This window comes from Dendropsophus ebraccatus, chromosome 9, assembly GCF_027789765.1.
Source record: "Dendropsophus ebraccatus isolate aDenEbr1 chromosome 9, aDenEbr1.pat, whole genome shotgun sequence".
NCBI classification, from domain to species: Eukaryota; Metazoa; Chordata; class Amphibia; order Anura; family Hylidae; genus Dendropsophus; species Dendropsophus ebraccatus.
In genome coordinates, this window is record NC_091462.1 from 44,205,258 (window position 1) to 44,225,468 (window position 20,211).

A 20,211-nucleotide genomic window follows, 5' to 3' on the forward strand; every position below is an offset into this window, starting at 1 on the left:
TCTGACTGTTCTCAGCATTATTGCCACCCCACGAGGCGAAATCTTCTTTGGGGCACCGGGCCGAGGTCTGTTGATGTTATACTCTTTAACCCCTTAAGGTCAAAGCCTATTTTCGTTTTTGCGCTTTTGCTTATTCCATTTTAAGTTTAAAAGTCCATAGCGCTTGCATTTTTTCACCTAGAGACGTATATGAGCGCTTATTTTTTGCGAAACAAATTGTACTTTGCAATGACAGGCATTGTTTTTCCATAACATATGCTGCGAAACCGGAAAAAAATCATTTTCGCTGTCAAATTGAAAAAAAAACGAATTTGTTTTGATTTCGGGGAGTTTTGCATTTACGCCGTTCGTCCTATGGTAAAACTGACTTGTTATGCATGTTCCTCAAGTCGTTACGATTACTATGATATATAACATGTATAACTTATATTGTATCTGATGGCTTGTAAAAAATTCAAACCATTGTTAACAAATATACGTTCCTTAAAATCTCTCCATTCCCAGGCTTATAGCGCTTTTATCCTTTGGTCTATGGGGCTGTGTCAGGTGTAATTTCTTGCGCCATGATGCGTTCTTTCTATCGGTACCTTGATTGCGCATATACGACTTTTTGATCGTTTTTTATTACATTTTTTCTGGATTTGATGTGACCAAAAATGCGCAATTTTGCACTTTGGAATTTTTTTGCGCAGACGCCGTTTACCGTGCGAGATCAGGAATGTGATTAATTAATAGTTCGGGCGATTACGCGCGCGGCGATACTAAATATGTTTATTTATTTATTTATTTATTAATTTATATTTATAAAATGGGAAAAGGGGGTGATTTGGACTTTTATTAGGGGAGGGGATTTTTTATTAATAAAAACACTTTTTTACTTTTTTTTTTACTGTAACTAGAACCCCCCCTGGGGGACTTGTATATAGACAGCACTGATCTCTCATAGAGATCAATGCTGTGTATATACACAGCAAAGATCGATTAGATCGGTCATAGATTACTATGGCCTGCTGCAGGCCATAGCAATCTATTGCCGAGCCGGGATCAGCGTCATTCCGACGCTGAGGCCCGGCACGGGCAGAAGAACGGATCTCCTCCCCGCGATCGCATCGCGGGGGGGAGATCCGAGCCACTAGACACCAGGGATAGTGTGTACAAAGCCTTTAAGTGCAGCTGTCAGGTTTGACAGCTGCTCTTAGAGGCTTAATTAGCCGGCGCGGCAACGGGACCCGCGCCGGCTAATAGAGGCACTGCCCGGCTGCACGTGTCAGCCGGGATCAGCGCCGTTCAGAGCGGGGTCCCGGCGGGACCCCGCTCTGAACACCCCGAGCGGCACCATGACGTATCAGATACGTCATGGGTCGCTAAGGGGTTAAACTTTCTGATAATTGCACCAATAGTTGCTTTCACATCCAACACCTTACTAATCTTTTTGTAGCCCATTCCAGCTTTGTGAAGGTCAACAATTCTGACTCTGAGGTCCTGTGACAGCTCTTTGGTTTTACCCATGTTGGACACTTGAAATCTGTGTGATCTGTCTGATTCTGTGGACAGTTGTTTTTCTCACAAGTGATTAGTGAGAACAGGTGGCTTCAGGTCAGGTAACAAGTTGATTGGGAGTGTCTAACTGGTCTGTAAAAGCCAGAACTGCTAATGAATACTAAGGGATCAAATACTTATTTCACTCCATGAAATACAAATCAATTAATATATATTCCTTAGATTTATTTTCTGGATTTTCTTTTTAATATTCTGTCTCTCCATGTAAGAATACATCTACCATTAAAAGTATAGAATGATCATGTCTTTATTAGTGGGCAAACAAAAAAAATCAGCAAGGGATCAAATACTTCTTGGACTCACTGTAATAGTATAAGTTATCACTAAGTTTATGCCTTGTGACCCACATACCAATAAGGTAGCCCTATGCGTTGATACTATCTGGGGCACTGTATTATTGGGGGTAACTATGAGGACACGGGGCAGCAGCAGACACAGGATGGAGCAGCAGAATGAGAAGCTGGGGCAGAGGGTAGAGAATACAGGTGGGGAGGGTGCTGGAGAAGGAGGGAGCTAAAGACATTTGGACAAGAAAATCTGCAGACAAAAGCTATGGCTGGAAGAAGCTGTCTAGGCTAGATGGAGATGAAAATGAAAAGTGAACAAATCCAAATCAGTGAATATTTCACTTGTGAGTCACTGGACATAACTGCATTGTAATCACTTAAAGTCCACAGAGTGCCTGGGTAGAGTTGGTATCTACCACTTTTTGCTCTATGGTTGGAATATTGGTCTGTAAATAGAGTGTTTTTAACAGTATATTGATAAAATGTGTTTATGGTGTGTTAGTAGGGCTGGGCGATTAATCCAATTAATTTGCCCTGAGGGCAGCCAATGATCTGATTTTTTTTTGAAAATCATAAATTTAATGTGGATGATGATGAGACATAAATATAGCGTCCTCCTCTTTTGCTTTTCCTGTGCTGTAGTTCTGTATCGCTCTGTAATTAAGCTCTGCATCACACATGCTGCAGCACAGGAAGGGTTAAACCTTTAAAGATGTTAAAGAGAAAATGTTCCTCTTTGGTTCCTGCTCTGATGACTCCTTGATGTACCAGCTGATGACTCCTTGAGAGATTTATATGTACCGTATTTTTTCTGCTGATCTGGAAGCGCCTGGTACCAAATTTGAAAAACCACCGCACATAGCACAGATATGAGCGAATACACAAGTCAGCTGAAGCAGCAGCCACCGACAGATCATTGCAGTGGGTGAGTGGATGTCTTGTAGCTGCTTCAATGATCTGTCCACAGCTGCTGCTTCAGCTGAGACTTGTATTCTCCCATATCTGTGTGCTGCCACTCTTTCTCCCGTAGCTGACCTGAAGTGTAGCTGCTATTTTTTTTTTAGCAACAAAGCAGTAAGGATAGTCTCGGCACTACCACCAGAGGGAAAACCGCACCACGTGAACAGTTCCTTCGATCCTTAATGTGCGCAGGTGGTGCTCAATCAACAAATAGATTGTAGAAGAAACATAAACTGTAAGAGTTTGGAAAATTGAGGCACTCACCACCGCGTCTTCATAAAATAAATAGCTTTATTCACATAAATGCAGGTACATAGATACAGATGAGTGAATGGGCGACAGCCTGTTTCGCGTGTATAATCACCACGCTTCCTCTCGGCCCTGAGAGGAAGCGTGGTGATTAGACACGCGAAACAGGCTGACGCCCAGGCCTTCCGGCTTTTATTGCTGCTCCGCTCCCTGCCGCTCTAACCTGGGTGCCGGGGAAAAGATGGATCCAATCATGTGAAACTGAGAAGTTTCCCAGGATTGGATCCAGCTTTTTTCTACATCCTGGGAGGAATGGCAGGGAGCGGAACAGCGCTGAAAGCTGGTGGGCCTGATGAGCAGAGCGCTGTTTAAACAAAGCGATTTGCTTTGTTGAGATCAACGATTCGCTCATCTCTAAAAAGAACCAATATAGTAAAGAAACAGGCAGAACATACAGTTATGCTGAAAAGTTTACCTACCCCGGCAAAATTTTAGCGGTCTTGTCCTTTTTCAGAGAATATGACTTTTTTCCACTCATGGTTAGTGGTTGGGTGAAGCCATTTTTTGTCACACCACTTTGTTTTCTCTTTTTAAATCATAATGACAACAAAAACATCCAACTGACCCTGATCAAAAGGTATCAGGTACCATGGATAGAACGGCACAGGTATGGGGAAGCCAATGCAGCGATCTTTCGAACCATGGCCCGGTTCCCATGTACGCCGCCGTTCTATTCCCGGGTACCGGCTGGGGCTGACTGTAGGCGCCCCCCTCTAAGTGGGAGGAACCCCTGACCCCTTTATTAGAATTCAATTCCTTTAAGTTCCTGGGCTGTCTTGCATCAACTGCGAGCTTGAGATCTCCTCAGAGTGGCTCAATGATATTGAGGTCAGTTTACATTAAAGGGGTAGTGCGACACATTTATTCACTAAATAACACACAATACAAAGTTATACAACTTTGTAATGTGTTATTTAAGTGAATTCCCCCCTTCCCCGTGTTCCCCCCCACCCCTTGAAGTGTGGTGCATTATACTCACCAAATTACTGTCATCCCTGGCCGCCATCTTGGGACAATGCCGTAGTCTTCAGGAGGAATAAATTTGTAGCACCGCACTACCCCTTTAACAAAAAAATGGAACAAAGAATGACTAAAATGTCCTATCTACCCCAAAATGGTACAGACACAAACTACAGATTATGATGCAAAAATAGAAATAAAAAATAGTCCTTAACTTAGCAGTCCTAACAAAGCAGTAGAGGGGGGCTGGTCTAACTAAAGAAAGTTAGGCATCCCTCCTCTAGTGTTGACATTGACACAAGATGGCGTCGAAACTGGCTATTAGGCCCCTTTCACATGTCCATGGCTGTGTTTACTGATCAGGAAGACTTTTAGGAGGCTTCAGGAAACCATCAGTGTTTCCTGACTGTAAAAATGGAGGAGTAAAAAAAAAAGATATCCTCTGGCACTGCGTGCGCACAAATGACATTGTCGGCCATCCTGGCCCGGGCGCTGGTGCTGGCTCGGGCTGCCATGCACCTGGAATCCAAGATGTGCATCTGGAGCTGTCCGGAATTCTGGATGACCCATAAAGTTCTATGGGGCATCCAAGATGGAATTCTGGATAAATGCAAACATATTTTATGGGTTCATTGTCTGGCAAGGACACCTTTAGGGAAAATCGTGATGGGTATCCATGCCTACAGAACTCTATGGGTCTGGAAATTTGCCCGGATTTCCTGATAAGAAATCCTGGTGAATTTCACTGACGTGTGAAAGGGACTTCTCTGTAATCACACTAATCCACAGAACAAACCGAGTTGTTGGCCTGTTGCAGCGAGGAGCCACAGGGTGGCGATAGTGAGTACAAACAAGTGTGTCACCACTGCGGCTCCGTCTCTATCGCATCAGCTGTATACCAGGGTCACGTGTTTGCGTTCCACGCTCTCTGCCAATCAGGCGCAGCTTTCTACCAACCAATCCCGAGGTGAAGGTGTGACGTGCCCTGACCCGGAAGCGGAAGTCGAGCGTTGGCGGTGTAGCCCAGAGGCCCTGGGGGCCCGCAGAGAAGATGCCAGTTGCAGTGATGGCGGAAAATCCGGTGTCCTACCAAAGACTTCTAAAGCAGTGTGAGGAGCAGGAGCTGGAGGTAGGCGACGTCGGCGGTCTCCTCCCCGCACAGAAAGTTCTTATGGCGCCTTAGTCTGTTGAGTGTGTGTGAGCCGGTGTGACAGGACGTGTGTGTGTGTACAGGGCTTCATGTGCTCGTCACAGCACTCCCCTGTGAGCGTACAGGCGGCCGCACAGCATGGTGGTATCAGACCGGTGCATGGACCGAGCTTCTAGAGCATTGTGTGACTATGGGAGAGATGAGACGTGTATCCCTCCGCCGTCATTACATAGTCCCTGCGTGCTGGTCACTATGGGGGAGATTTATCAAGCATGGTGTAAAGTGAAACTGGCTCAGTTGCCCCTAGCAACCAATCAGATTCCACCTTTCATTTTCCAAAGACTCTGTGAGGTATGAAAGGTGGAATCTGATTGGTTGCTAGGGGCAACTGAGCCAGTTTCACTTTACACCATGTTTAATAATTCTCCCTTTTTTTTTTTTTTTTACATTAGACTCTGCGCTTTCCTCATTAAGTGACAGGATATGTAAATGTCAGTCAATAACAACAAGAATTCTCTCTTTTCTCTGTAGTTTGAACCTTAAGGCAAATTTAAAGGGTTATGCTGTGTTTACACGGAGCGATAATTTGCCCAATTGCTCATTTAACGATTTAAAATCAACAGTTTGGTTTTTATACCGATCAACGTTTAGACGAATCATTATTGCGATCGTTTTTAAGAGCACTTAAGCCCATCTTTCACATAGGGTGAATCTTTGAAAGACTGTCTACATGAAGCGATCTGCGAATTTTTAGTGCACGATGAACGACTATTTGAGAACATGTTGAAAGGTCAAAAGGAACAATTTCTCGCTCGTCGCTTAATCGTTTGCTGTATTTACACGGAACGATTATCGCTCAAATGTCATCGTTATTGCGAAAATTTGAAAGATAATCGCTCCATGTAAACGCAGCATTACTCCAGCCAATAACTCTTATCTTCTACACAATAAGGGATACGTGAGCGCAGCTGGACCTGTGTCATCTGGAGAACATCCCTGCACATCCTGTTGTAGGGTCGTTCACCTGTGTGCCCTTCATTCATGGTCTATGGCAGCAGCAGAGGTTACTGAGGACAGTGCTCTTCTATCTCGCAGATTCCGCAGCTCGCTCCTCCTTGCGGACTCTGGTGGCCGCACGCATTTCTGCCCATGCCATAGACTCCATTCTATGCATGGGCGGATTCCGCAGTCCGTCTAAAAAATGAACAGGTTCATTCTTTGGACAAAAAGCGGAATCCGCCCGTGCATAGAATGGAGTCTATGGCATAGATGTGAGCCACGGTTTTCCGCTGGGATTCCGTAGTGTGCATGTACCCTTATGTCTAGGAGTAAATCCTGTAAGTCCTTTATGTTAAATACTTTTATTAACCCCAGCAATATCTTTCTTTTAGGCCCCAGGAGGTGTTGCTACTCCTCAAGTATACAGTCAGCTTTTAGTCCTTTATTTGTTGCATAATGACATGTGAGTATGTGTGTGTTTAATATTACTTAAATTCATAAAATGTGATTCTTGATCCAAAAAAAAAATTATATATATATATATATATATATATATATATATATATATATATATATTTTTTTTTTTTTTTATTATTTTTTTTTTTTTTTTTTTTTTTTTTTTTATCAAGCTAAAAGAAAAAACTTGTTTTAACTAAAGGGAATTACAATAACATCTATCCATCAAAGCTAGAAAAGACATCCCAAGCTGCATAGCTATGTAAGCAGTGAAGCTATTCATATAATAGTATTCATACCTTTTATGTTCTGATGTGTCACAGAGGCGGTTAGGTTACGTTAGTGCCCTTGCCACCCCTCTATGACACTTCAGCGCAGCCTTGGACAACTTGTTCATAGGACAAAAGGTGTTGTGATTCTCCTTAATGGAATGAACAGCTGTTGTACTACCAATAGTCAGACCCTGTTATGACCTATGCTGTGTCTAGGTGGTAAATGTTGCTCATGTGATAACACTTCATCTGTGCTTATTACCTTTCCTTACAGTGTACAGCTACCATGTAGTGTCATGGCTACTTTATGACCTTTAAAGGGGTACTCTGACAATATATATTTTTTATATAGCGCTGGGGTGACATAGAAAATAACAAACATCCTATTGTCACTAGACCAAACAACCCTTACTATAATTTAAAAAAAAAATCCCCTCAAGTCTTTATTAAACTTTATCTAAACCCCTTCCGGCATCAGGGCGTAACTGTACGTCCTGATGCCAGAGGGCTATGTGCAGCCCAGGACCGCAGCTATTAGCAGGTGCGGTCCGATCGCTGCACCCACTAATTAAACATTTAAATGCAGCTGTCAAAACTGACAGCTGCATTTAAATGTATTATTTCCCCCTATCCCTGGTGTCTAGTGGGGGGATATGCCTTCTGCTTACCGGGCCCTGGCTCAGCGTTGCACTGACACTGATCCCGGCTCAGCAATCCATTCTTCTGATCTGCTGCAGGCCAAAGCAATATAGCAAAGATCTGATCGATCATTGCTGTATTAGGTATACTGCAGTGATCTCTATGGGAGATCGCTGCAGTAATACTGAAAGTCCCCCAGGGGGACTAAGGCTATGTTCACACTACGTATATTTGAGGCTGTATAGCAACCAAAACAAGGAGTGGATTGAAAACACAGAAAGGCTCTGTTCACATAATGTTGTAATTGAGTGGATTGCCGTCATTTAATGGCAAATATTTGCTGTTATTTTAAAACAACGGCTGTTGTATTGAAATAATGGAAGTTATTTACCGTTATATGACGGCCATCCACTCAATTACAACATTATGTGAACAGATCCTTTCTGTGTTTTCAATCCACTCCTGGTTTTGGTTGCTATGAGGACCTGACATGAGGACCAAATACAGCCTCAAATATACATAGTGTGAACCCAGCCTTAAAGTTAATGTATACTGTAAAAAAAAAAAAAAGTTTTTATTAATAAATAACCCCCTCTCCTAATAAAAGTTTTAATCAACCCCCTTTTCCAATTTTATAAATAAAAAACAAACAAAAACAAACATATTTGGTATCACCGCGTACGTAATTGCCCGAACTTTTAAATGATCACATTTCTGATCTTGCACAGTAAACGGCGTAAATACAAAAACCTGCCAAAGTGCTAAATTGCGCATTTTTTGTCACATCAAATCCAGAAAAATTGTAACAAAAAGGATCATAAAGTCGCATATACGCAAGTAAGGTACCGATAGAAAGAACACATCATGGCGCAAAAAATGACTCATCACACCCTATAGAGCAGGCATGTCCAAAGTCCGGCCCGCGGGCCATTTGCGGCCCGCGTTCCAAACTTTTACGGCCCCCCAGGTATCCGGCAGCAACAGATACCTTGCGCCACGCCACTCTAGTGCACAGAAAAGGAAAGCCGAAATCTCGCGATGTCCGAGATTTCGGCTTTCCTTTCCCGTGCACTAGAGCAGTGTTTTTCAACCAGTGTGCCGCGGGCGCCGTCCCCCTCACCTACTGGCCCGGACGTGCTCCTCCAATCAGGGGAGACCAGGAGCGTGGTGCGCCACGAACCACGCTCCCGGTCTCCCCTGATTGGAGGAGCACGTCCGGGCCAGTAGGTTAGGGGGACGGCGCCCGCGGCGAGCATCTCAAGGAAGGTGAGCAGGGATGGGGGAGAAACATGGGGATGGGGGATAAGCAGGGGGGAGAGAAACATGGGGATGGGGGATAAGCAGGGGGGAGAGAAACATGGGGATGGGGGAGAACCAGGGGGGAGAGAAACATGGGGATGGGGGAGAAGCAGGGGGGAGAGAAACATGGTGATGGGGGGAGAAGCAGGGGGGAGAGAAACATGGGGATGGGGGAGAAGCAGGGGGGAGAGAAACATGGGGATGGGGGAGAAGCAAGGGGGAGAGAAACATGGGGATGGGGGAGAAGCAGGGGGGAGAGAAACATGGGGATGGGGGAGAAGCAGGGGGGAGAGAAACATGGGGATGGGGGAGAAGCAGGGGGGAGAGAAACATGGGGATGGGGGGAGAAGCAGGGGGGAGAGAAACATGGGGATGGGGGGAGAAGCAGGGGGGAGAGAAACATGGGGATGGGGGAGAAGCAAGGGGGAGAGAAACATGGGGATGGGGGAGAAGCAGGGGGGAGAGAAACATGGGGATGGGGGAGAGAAACATGGGGATGGGGGAGAAGCAGGGGGGAGAGAAACATGGGGATGGGGGAGAAGCAGGGGGGAGAGAAACATGGGGATGGGGGAGAAGCAGGGGGGAGAGAAACATGGGGATGGGGGAGAAGCAGGGGGGAGAGAAACATGGGGATGGGGGAGAAGCAGGGGGGAGAGAAACATAGGGATGGGGGAGAAGCAGGGGGGAGAGAAACATGGGGATGGGGGAGAAGCAGGGGGGAGAGAAACATGGGCATGGGGGAGAAACAGGGGAGAGAAGCAGGGGGGAGAAAAACATGGGGATGGGGGAGAGAAACAGGGATATCCCTTTTGTGTTTATCGAAACAGGCCCAGGTTTCACACTGAGTGAGTATAAATACATTTAGAATCTATATTATTAACTATATGTATAATATGTACTGTTTTAGTGTCATTTTGTGCCATTTTGGTTGGTGGTGTGCCCCGGGATTTTTTAAGTATAAAAAGTATGCCGTTTTCAATAAACTTTGTAAAAAAAAAGTTTATTTGCATTAATTTTAATGGTCCAAAGAATGTCAAGCAAAATGGTCGGCCCTCGCACATGTTCACTTCATCAAATTTGGCACTCTTCGAAAAAAGTTTGGACATGCCTGCTATAGAGCAAAGGATAAAAGCGTTATGAGGCTGGAAATAGAGCCATTTTAAACACTTTTTTTTTTTTTTAAAGGTTTTAATTTTTTAAAAGCTGTCATAAAAGAAAAGTGATATATCATATCATTGTAATCGTACCAACTTGAGGAACATATATAACATGTCAGTTTTACTATCAAATGAATGGCGTACACACGAAACCCCCCAAAATGAAAACAAATTCCATTTTTTTTGTGGTTTCGCAGCATACTTTATGGAAAAATAAAATCTGCCATTGCAAAGTACAATTAATGGCGCAAAATATAAGGGCACATGTGGGTCTGTAGATGAAAAAATGCAAGTGCTATGGCCTTTTAAACACAAGGAGGAAAAAATGAAAACGCAAAAACGAATATTAGCCCAGTCCTGAAGGGGTTAATATCGCCTCTACAGCCTCTGGTAATGTTCAGTTTTCAGTGATTTTCCTCAGGCTGTTTCTGACAGGCTGAGATAAGGTTCTTAGCTTCATATCTTGTGAATATGCCATGGATGTTGAGATGGAGAAAAAGCCCTTCTAAGTTTAGAATCTTGTTTTGTTTGGTGGGCATATTGGTATGTCAGGTACTGTGTAGATAGTATGATTGTGTAGGCACAGTATTGTGAACTATCTACAGGATGCCAACATGTATTTTTAAAACTGTGTGGCCCTGGTGTGCAGCATTACAGTTCAGGACTTCCACCAGCATTACTAGGTCTGGACACTAAGGGCCAGGGTAGTACTTCATCTGAACATATTGATGCATTATACGTCCATGAGTTCTTCAACAACAGCTAGCCATTATTGTGGCCCAAAAAGCAGCTAGGCTTCCCATGTGCAGTATACCCTGTTCTTTAGGCTTAGTACTTCTGTGATAATTTCTGTATATTTTTTTTTTTATAGGAATAATGCTCGCTATTTATGGAAAAGAATCCCACCTTCTGTTAGATCTGTAAGTCTTATATATTTTTTTTCTTTAATAAAAGCTGCGGATTGCATGAGGCTATGTTCATACAATGTCCTTTTCTTGCTTATTCTGTGTTGAAATATGCATGAAAACCACCTGTGCTAAGCTCCTGTTATTTTCAGTGGGAGTATGTGCCATAGTTCACACTACAGTAGGGAGTGAAATCCATGGCAGAATCGGAAAAAGTATGTCATGGGAACATAGACCCAGAACATTCCTCCTTTCTGTTGCTGTAAGGCAGCAGTGTGTCAAACTCACATTCCTTTGGCTGTTGCAAAACTGCAATTCCCTTCATACCTGGACAGCTGATGTTTTTAGCTTTGGCTGTACAGGCATGATGAGAATTGTTTTGCAACAGTTGGGGTGCTGTAAAGAGAACTCTTATTGTAGACAGTTGTTTTCAGTTACGTGCCTTATCATCAGTAGACCTTTTTTAAATTGGTCATCCAATTCCTGTGATCTTTGCCAATGTTTAGAAAGGGAAATTAGGTTCGCTGTGCACTGGAGGCTATCCTTGTGCGCAGTCCCCAGGTCCCGTTGACAGCTGCTGGCGTCACGTACCCTGTTGAGTAATTGGTCGCTCAACCAATCAGTGACTGGGACGGGACACCACCCCAGTCACTGAATGACAGAGCAGGTAATCACTCAGCCAGTCTGTAACATTGCAGCTAGAAGAGCTGAATATGTGACATACCAGGTTTTCAGTCAATGGAACCCGGGAGCTACACAACAGAGGCACTGGGATGGGTGAGTTAAGGTATTTTCCCACACATCCCTGCCTGCCTTTTTTCAGTTTGGTGGGACTTTTCCTTTAGCTGTTTATTTACAAGTTTTAGAAGCATCACACTTTCTCCTTGGAAGAAATCAACTGCTAATTTTTCAGGTGTTAGCCATTGCTCCAGCAGGACTGAATGAGATCATAGCAATACAGTGAAAAGGTTTTGATATGACATTGACTTTAGGATAGGTCTGCGGTCTTAGATTGATGGGAGAATGATCTTTGGGGCCCCCTCTGATCATCACATGCTCTACATTGTTACACAGACACCGCAGCTCATCCGCATGTGTATCTGTACCTGGTACAGCTGCATTGTTCTATTCAAGTGAACAAGTGGCAAGTAGAGATGAGCGAACCTCGAGCATGCTCGAGTCCATCCGAACCCGAGCATTTGGCATAGCGGGGGCTGCTGAACTTGGATAAAGCCCTAGGGCTATGTTGAAAACATATCCATGTATTAATGTTTTCCAGACAACCTTAGAGCTTTATCCAACTTCAGCAGCCCCCGCTATGCCGAATGCTCTGGTTCGGATGGACTCGAGCACGCTCGAGGTTCGCTCATCTCTAGTGGCAAGCCTTTGTGCTTATATGAACTGTGCTCACAGGAGCATCACTCGACATCTGGGAGATCAGTACATATGTCAAGCATAGCTCCTATGTATATCTGCTGTAGAGATGAGCGAACCGGGTTCGAGTCGATCTGAACCCGAACGTTTGGTATTTGATTAGCTGGGGCTGCTGAACTTGGATAAAGCTCTAAGGTTGTCTGGAAGACATGGATACAGCCAATGACTATATGCATGTTTTCCACATAGCCTTAGGGCTTTATCCAACTTCAGCAGCCACCGCTAATCAAATGCCGAAAGATCAGGTTCGGATCGACTTGAGCATGCTCGATGTTCACTCATCTCTAATTTGCTGTTTTCAGTGGTCCATTCCCTCAGGCCTACATTCCAGTGGATCATGTTAGTTGATTGACTATTAAACCCATGAATGTAGACATTTCTTTTATATTGTGGTGTCCTTTCATGTTTGCTGTCCATGGTACATTATTCCCTAATGTTTAGTGTTTACTTGGCACTGAGTGGTCGTTTATCTCTTTAGTCCAGTCCAGAGCTAGGTTGGATCTGGGAGGTAGGACAGAGAATCTGGCAGAGAGATTTCCCAGGAATCTATTCTTCAATAGCTGCCCATCAGTGGTCTGAAAACATACAGCCTATCATGGAGGCTGTACGAGGTAAGCAAAGTTTACTTTCAGTTCTGTTCTATATTCCTCGCTAGTGATTTAATAAATGGACAAAATTGTTTGGACTTCTAAACATCACATCTTTATGGAGTTGCTAAATATCCTTTAGCCATTGTTGTGGGATTGGTTTTCATTTTGCTGCTATAAAAACCTTAGCTCCTCTGGAACACACTTTTACTGTATATTGGAACATTGCTGCAGGGATTTGCATCCTCAGTGAGATAAGACACTGATGCTGGGCAATAAGGCGAGGTTCACAGCGGACACTACAACAGTGGCCAAGGATCTCTGTGGGAAACTCAAGCTTTAACAGATTTTTTTTTTAATGGACCTTGCTCTGGGCAAAAGCACCAGGTTATACTTTTTTTTTTTTTTGGCTTGTCAAGCTTTGGAACTTGTGTTTTGCCTTTATCCTGTTCCATCAGTCCTCATGATCAGGGTTAGAGAGTTCCAAACTGCTGACTAATGGATAGCTGTTCGATCAAGGAAACAAACATATCCATCTGTGCTTCTACAACACATTAAGATGCTTCTGTTCTCCATTGCAACGTATCAAAGAGGGTTTCTCAAGCTCCTGAAGGTTGTAATTAGAGATGAGCGAACCTGCCGAGGTTCGGGTTCGTATGAACCTGAACTATCGGCTTCTGACTGACGCTGTCTGCCTGCTCCGTGGAGAGGGTGGATACAGCCGGAGGACCGCCTGGAAAACTGGGATACAGCCATAGGCGGTCCTCCAGTTGTATCCACCCTCTCTTCGGAACAGCACAGAATAGTGACCGACAACTTTTCCTCAACCACCCTTATCTAATAGGGCCAGTAACCTATTACAATGTTGCTCATGATATATATTGATGAGCAAAGCTTGCAAAATTCATTCAAAACTCAATTTTAAATTGTTCTAAGATTTTTTTCCGACCCCCAACTCCAGCCAAGACTAGTTCCGACTCTGACTCCACAGCCCTGATTCATATTTCAGAAACCTCACCAAAACAATGTATACTTTATTTCCTAACCTTAAATAAATAACTAATCAAATACAAAGCAAAAATGGAAAGCTTATGAAAAAGCATAGGACAAAATACATCTTACCATGGATTTGTACCCTGACATTTTATGCTGACTAGAGATCAGCTTATCTTTAGTATCCAGGAAAACATGGATACTCTCTGTATTCATGTTTTCCTAGACTCCCTAGAGCTGCATCCAGCTTCTCTAGCCACCGGTATTCGAATGGCAAACAATTGGACTTGTGTTGCTCTATTTGTGCCCATTTCTAATGCTGACAAAATGATCTAAGAATCTGATTTGAATGTTGTCATTTCAACAAAGTCTGCACAGATCTATAGCACAAGTGAATATAAGACATTTTGTAATATATGTTAATAGACAAAAATGTTAAAATGTTATTAAACATCTTCCCCTTGCCCCTCCCCGCTAAACTGTCTGAAAAATCATCTTGACAAGAACGTATATTTACTGGCTATGACTTTGATTGTCTAGGATTAGTGTAGACATGTGATATGGGAGCTCGATGTTACGTATATACTATATAGTTACCAGCAGAGGGAGACAAAGTCCAACAGATATTGTGGCATAGTCTTTGACAATAGTTTCAGCACAAATGCTTCCTTAGCAGGGAATACAAAATATGAAACATTCCTGTTCTTCCAGTTCTAGTGTAACAAATACTGTATTTTTTAAAATTTGTTTTTCTCTCTTAGACACAACACGGCGGCGCGCTTTTTGTCTGGTATCACAAGCTTACACGTCAATTTCAGCTGATGATTTAGCAGCCTTTGTCGGGCTTCCTGTGGAAGAGGCTGTTAAAGGTGAGTTCAACTATTATTGCTGTAAGATTATGCTAAAAGGGACCGTAGGGCACCAACAGTCATTGTATGTCAGCTGTTGACGTTGACGACTTTTGCCAGGAGGCATGGAGCTGGATAATGTCATGAACAGTTTCTAATTCCATGCACTAGATACAAGTCAAATGTATCGATGTCAAAAGAAGGAAAACCTAGCAGCCAAAGTTGTTACTCACTGCTGTCTAGAACAGTAAATCTGTGTACAGTGAGTTTTGTTGAACTTTTATAAAGCTGCGCGTACGATGAAAGGCTGCAGTTGGATAGTTGTTGTCCATAGGAATCATGGGCCATGGGCGTATATTTTGTATGCTTTTTAAGGAAAACCCTTGTCAGACACAATGAGATAATAGTAATTCCAGAACACATCTGCTATTTATGGTACCAGTCAGTTTCTTCTGTTTAGACTGGAACACCCCACAGTACTCTCTGGCATTTGGCTTAGAGTGCGGCCTTGATTTGGTGGCAGCAGAACGTGTTTTACAGACCAAACTGTATGACATTTTTGAAGAGGAAGGACAGCGTGCTGTGCTCCTGGCCCCAAAGTGACCTGTAAGCCAAAACACACTCTGGGCTGTTACTGGAGGGTGAGATGGTCTCCCTCTGCAATGTACTGATTACCAGCCAAAGAATTAGCCCAGGTCTTAGACCTCTTTCAGGCAGCTTTAAAGGGGTTGTTCAGCGAAAATCTTTTTCTTTTAAATCAACTGGTGTCAGAAAGTTATATAGATTTGTAAGGTACTTCTATTAAAAAAATCTCAAGTCTTCCCATACTACTTAGCTGCTGTATGTCCTGCAGAAAATGTTGTTTTATTTTCAGTCTGACACAGTGCTCTCTGCTGACATCTCTGGCCGAGACAGGAACTCTCTCGGTTTTCTATGAATCCCTATAGAAAGCCTCTCCTGCTCTGGACAGTTCCTGTCTCAGCCAGAGATGTCAGCAGAGGGTACTGTGTCAGACTGAAAATAAAACATTTCCTGCGTGACATACAGCAGCTAATAAGTATGGGAAGACTGGAGATTTTTTTTTAGTAAATTACAAATCTCTGTAACTTTCTGACATAAGTTGATTTAAAAGAAAAAAAAAAAATCTCTGGACAACCCCTTTATTAAGCACATTTGTGTCTCTTTTTCGGATTTAACACTTTACCAGCGCAGTTCCAATTAATTTAATTTAGATAACCATAGTGCAAGGAACCAGTCACTAGTTTTATGCTGCTAGAATTATGGGTAACATGAAACACTGCCAGTGACCCCCTAATAATAATCTATGATGCATGCTGAAAGGCTGCATGGGTTCAGAACAGTCATAGAACTTTGGCTGGGATCAGGACTGAAAACTGCACTAAGGGTGAAAGTAAGAAAATTTCCTTCATTCTCCGTGTCGCTGGACCATAGGAACTATGGACTATAGGAACATAACAGCAGGTTACAGTATTCTTACTTGTTAGTTTTCCTTTAACCAATACCAGTTTGGCCCGCTCACAATGTTTTGTGTATTTTGAGTGAACGCAGTTACAATCTTGTTTTTCCTGTTTCCTCTAACAGGTGTTGTAGAGCAGGGTTGGCAAGCAGATTCTGCCACGCGTATTGTAATGCCCAAAAAGCCTGGTGAGTGCATTTTATTTGCAGAATATATTCCCCCTTTTTTGTTAGCTGACATGACAGCTTCTCATATAAACCTCTCCCTAGATGGTAATCGGAGGATTAATAGGCCTTCTGCAGCCTCTGCTGGATGACGACTCCTTATTGTTGATACAGTTGTGTTAGTTGATTTTTGCCATTTGTTACTGATCCCATCATTTCCATCATTGCAGATACTTGCTTTTCAGCTGACTGCCTGCTTTGTGTAGCTCATAAAATCTTGGCAGACCGCCTTTATTTTAAAGAAAAGCAACTGCTCTCACAGTCACAAGGATTGAGGTTACATCCGCTACACCCTGCCCCTTATTTAAATCTGTTCCTAAAAATAAAAAGCCATTTTCTCTTAGTTACTGCTCTGCATAGATTTTTTTTTTTTTTGCCTGAAGTTCTGGTTATAATTTCCTAAAACGCTGCAGGTCTGGTGGAAGGTGGGTGATCTGTATGGTAACATGGTGTACGCTTTGGGTGGGAGGTCAGTGACGGTTTGTTCTGCTTTCCACACAGATTCTGCGCCCCTGTCTCTGATCCCCAACGAGCAGCAGCTGGCCAGACTCACTGACTACGTGGCTTTCCTGGAGAACTAGCACCCCCTCCCAGCCTGACATCAAGAATGCACAGAAACAAGCGTTAGGCAGACGGGGATTCTCCCAAATTCATTGCCTGTTCCTCTGAATCTTTGCACTTTGCCATTCACTATACTCTTACACACTAGGACTGAAAGAGTTAGAGGATGGGAGCAGGCACCCACAGGCTGACATGAAATTTGGCTTGTGTGGCATTTAACCACTTTACTGCCAGAAAGGCTTTCCTCCTGTGCATACTATCATGTGACAGGTTATTCTGGCATAAAATGGTTTGAGCTATTAAAATATAAAAAAGTTTAGCAATAGTTATTGCCTTTGTTTCATTTTGATGTGAGTTAATGGGTTACGTTGCCTGTTTAGTTTAAGACTCACCCTCAGAGATGGTTTCATGAGACACCCTCTTTTGCTGTTTGTGACTTTATTTCTAGTCTTTTTGCTAATAGTGGAATATGTTAGCATCTCCTTTCCTTCTAGTAATTGCAGACATAAGGAATGTCATCTTAGCCGCATTCACATTGACAGTCTGTTACTGGGAATTCTTGAACAGTCATAAGTTGCCGTCTTGAAATAAGTTATCACAAAGAGCGACCAATCAGTATCTAAATGTTCTGCAAAAGATCAGCTTTTCTATGAAAGTCGAATTGGAAAAGTTGCAGGGGACAATACAATGATACATTGTAACCATTGATAGTCTCTGTTGAAAAGACTTTCCACACCCTGCTGTTAATGATATTCTTCATTGTAGAGGTGATGCACTTAAAATAAGTTACCATCAGCAGAGATATAAGTCCTCGCTCATCCTAACATCCGAGGGTTGTCCACAGGGTTATATATTACAGAATTAACAGTTGCACATTGTGTAACTGTTACCTCCAAATGCTGCATGGATATCTTGTAGCCTGATATTAAAGTCTCTTAAAGAAGACCCAATAAAAATGTTTACTACATAGAGAAGTGTACCTTTTGTCTTATTTACCACATAATATCCCCTTTGCTTGGCTGGGCTTACTGTATGGGTTTGCTTTGTCGTTTACAGTGCATTATAAGTATTATAAATAAATTCTGCGCACATTACCTTGCTGACTGAAACAAGTCTATGTAATAGATAGATAATCCAAAAGAACTTTGCAGCACTTTCTTTTAGTGAAAAAATCTAAACGTTTTTTATTTCATATGAAAAAAAGTCGATTGTGGAATATAGATAGATGGAGTTTTTTTTTTTTTTAATATTTACATTTTTCATTATTCTGATGCCCCCTGGCGGCTTTGCGACCTCTAAGGCCGGACATAGTTGTCACTCAGATTGCAGCCACTGGAAGCGTCTACACCAGAGTTTCTCAACTCCAGTCTTCTGGTCCTCCCAACAGGTCATGTTTTGAGAATTTCACAGGTGAATGAATTCTTTTCAGTACTTCAGGTATCAGCATTAGAGATGAGCGAACCGGGTTCGGGTTCAAGTCCATCCGAACCCGAACTTTCGGCATTTGATTAGCGGGGGCTGCTGAAGTTGGATAAAGCCCTAAGGTTGTCTGGAAAACATGGATACAGCCAATGACTATATCCATGTTTTCCACATAGCCTTAGGGCTTTATCCAACTTCAGCAGCCACCGCTAATCAAATGCCGAAATTTCGGGTTCAGATAGACTCGAGCACGCTCCAGGTTCGCTCATCTCTAATCAGCATGAATATCCTCGCATCATTATTGTCATCCTTATAACAAGAGAACTTCATGCTGAGAGTTGTAGTTCAAAGAAAAACTTGTTAATCACAAGAGAGTTGTCGACAAAGATTCACTGCAATCCCGGATAGCATCAGGTCTGCCTGAACTCGCAGGTTCTTTATTGGAGGGGGCCCAGGATCAGTTCCACTGTTAGTTACCTCTCTCTCTCACTTTTTTTTTTTTCTGTTCCTCATTTTCCTTCGTTATATTAGGTCACCCCTCTGTGTTCAAAATAGCCCTAATTGTAATAATCTTCTGGATAGTGTAATGCACCCTTTCCATTTATTTTTTTGGTTGCACACATTTAACCTACTGTAGCTCTACTCTGCCTTTTTACTGCACTTAGGGCCCAAACCTTTCCACAATATTCCATCTTCTCTCTGACTAGTGATTTGTCCTGAGGAAGAACTATGTTTTCTGCATATGACTTTGTATAAGTCAAATGATACATAGCTACAGTATATAGAGTTACATACAATTGAAAAAGAGACACGTCCATTACTGAACGTCCTCGTGCCGCTATGGGAGTTCAGAGGGGGGTCGCGCGGCGACCCCCCTCTGAACTGCCGCGATCCCGGGTGCCGCATGTAGCCCGGGATCGCGGCTATTAGCGGGCACGGTCCGATTGCCGTGCCCGCTAATTAAGTACTTAGAAGCAGCTGTCAAAGTTGACAGCTGCTTCTAAATACTTGCTAATCTCCATACCTGGTGGTCTAGTGGGGGGATCGCCCCCCTGCGGCGCGATTGCGGGGGGGCGATCCCCGCATCCATCCCGGGCCGGGGTCTGCTCCGTAATGGCGCTGATCCCGGCTCGGCATTCTATTGCTTTTGGCTGCAGCAGCCAAAAGCAATAGAACACCGATCTCATGGATTCATGCAGTATAACTATACTGCATGGATCTCTATGAGAGATCAGAGTGCATATACTAGAAGTCCCCCAGGGGGGCTTCTAGTATATGTGTAAAGTAAAAGAAAAATGTATTTTTAATAACACAAAATCCCCTCCCCTAATAAAAGTCTGAATCACCCCCCTTTCCCCATTTTATAAATAAAAATAAATTAATAAACAAACGTGTTTGCTATCGCCACGTGCGTAATCGCCCGAACTATTAATTAATCACATTCCTGATCTCACACGGTAAACGGCGTCAGCGCAAAAAAATCCCAAAGTGCAAAATTGCGCATTTTTGGTCGCATCAAATCCAGAATAATTGTAATAAAAAGCGATCAAAAAGTCATATATGCGCAATCAAGGTACCGATAAAAAGATCACATCATGGCGCAAAAAACGACATCTCACACAGACCCATAGACCAAAGGATAAAAGCGCTATAAGCCTGGGAATGGAGCGATTTTAAGGAACATATATTTTCTTTAAAAGGTTTTAATTTTT

General features: G+C 43.1%; 1 protein-coding gene across 1 annotated transcript; it reads left to right on the plus strand.

The window, feature by feature from the left end:
- The first annotated feature begins 5,043 nt into the window (after positions 1-5,043).
- COPS8 (COP9 signalosome subunit 8) lies at positions 5,044-18,051 on the plus strand. Its single transcript, XM_069983141.1, has 7 exons — positions 5,044-5,205; positions 6,618-6,688; positions 10,920-10,968; positions 12,866-12,998; positions 14,729-14,836; positions 16,418-16,480; positions 17,018-18,051. Exons 1-7 carry the CDS (start codon positions 5,128-5,130, stop codon positions 17,095-17,097), a joined length of 582 nt encoding a protein of 193 aa, XP_069839242.1. The 5' UTR covers positions 5,044-5,127; the 3' UTR covers positions 17,098-18,051.
- Positions 18,052-20,211: the final 2,160 nt, after the last annotated feature.

Excerpts from the sequence above, each read along its gene's own strand:
- COPS8 (XM_069983141.1), top strand. The coding sequence starts at position 5,128 with ATGCCAGTTGCAGTGATGGCGGAAAATCCGGTGTCCTACCAAAGACTT. Across the intron at positions 10,969-12,865 it reads TCCCACCTTCTGTTAGATCT|TCCAGTCCAGAGCTAGGTTG; the intron begins GTAAGTCTTATA and ends TTATCTCTTTAG. Across the intron at positions 12,999-14,728 it reads TATCATGGAGGCTGTACGAG|ACACAACACGGCGGCGCGCT; the intron begins GTAAGCAAAGTT and ends TTTCTCTCTTAG.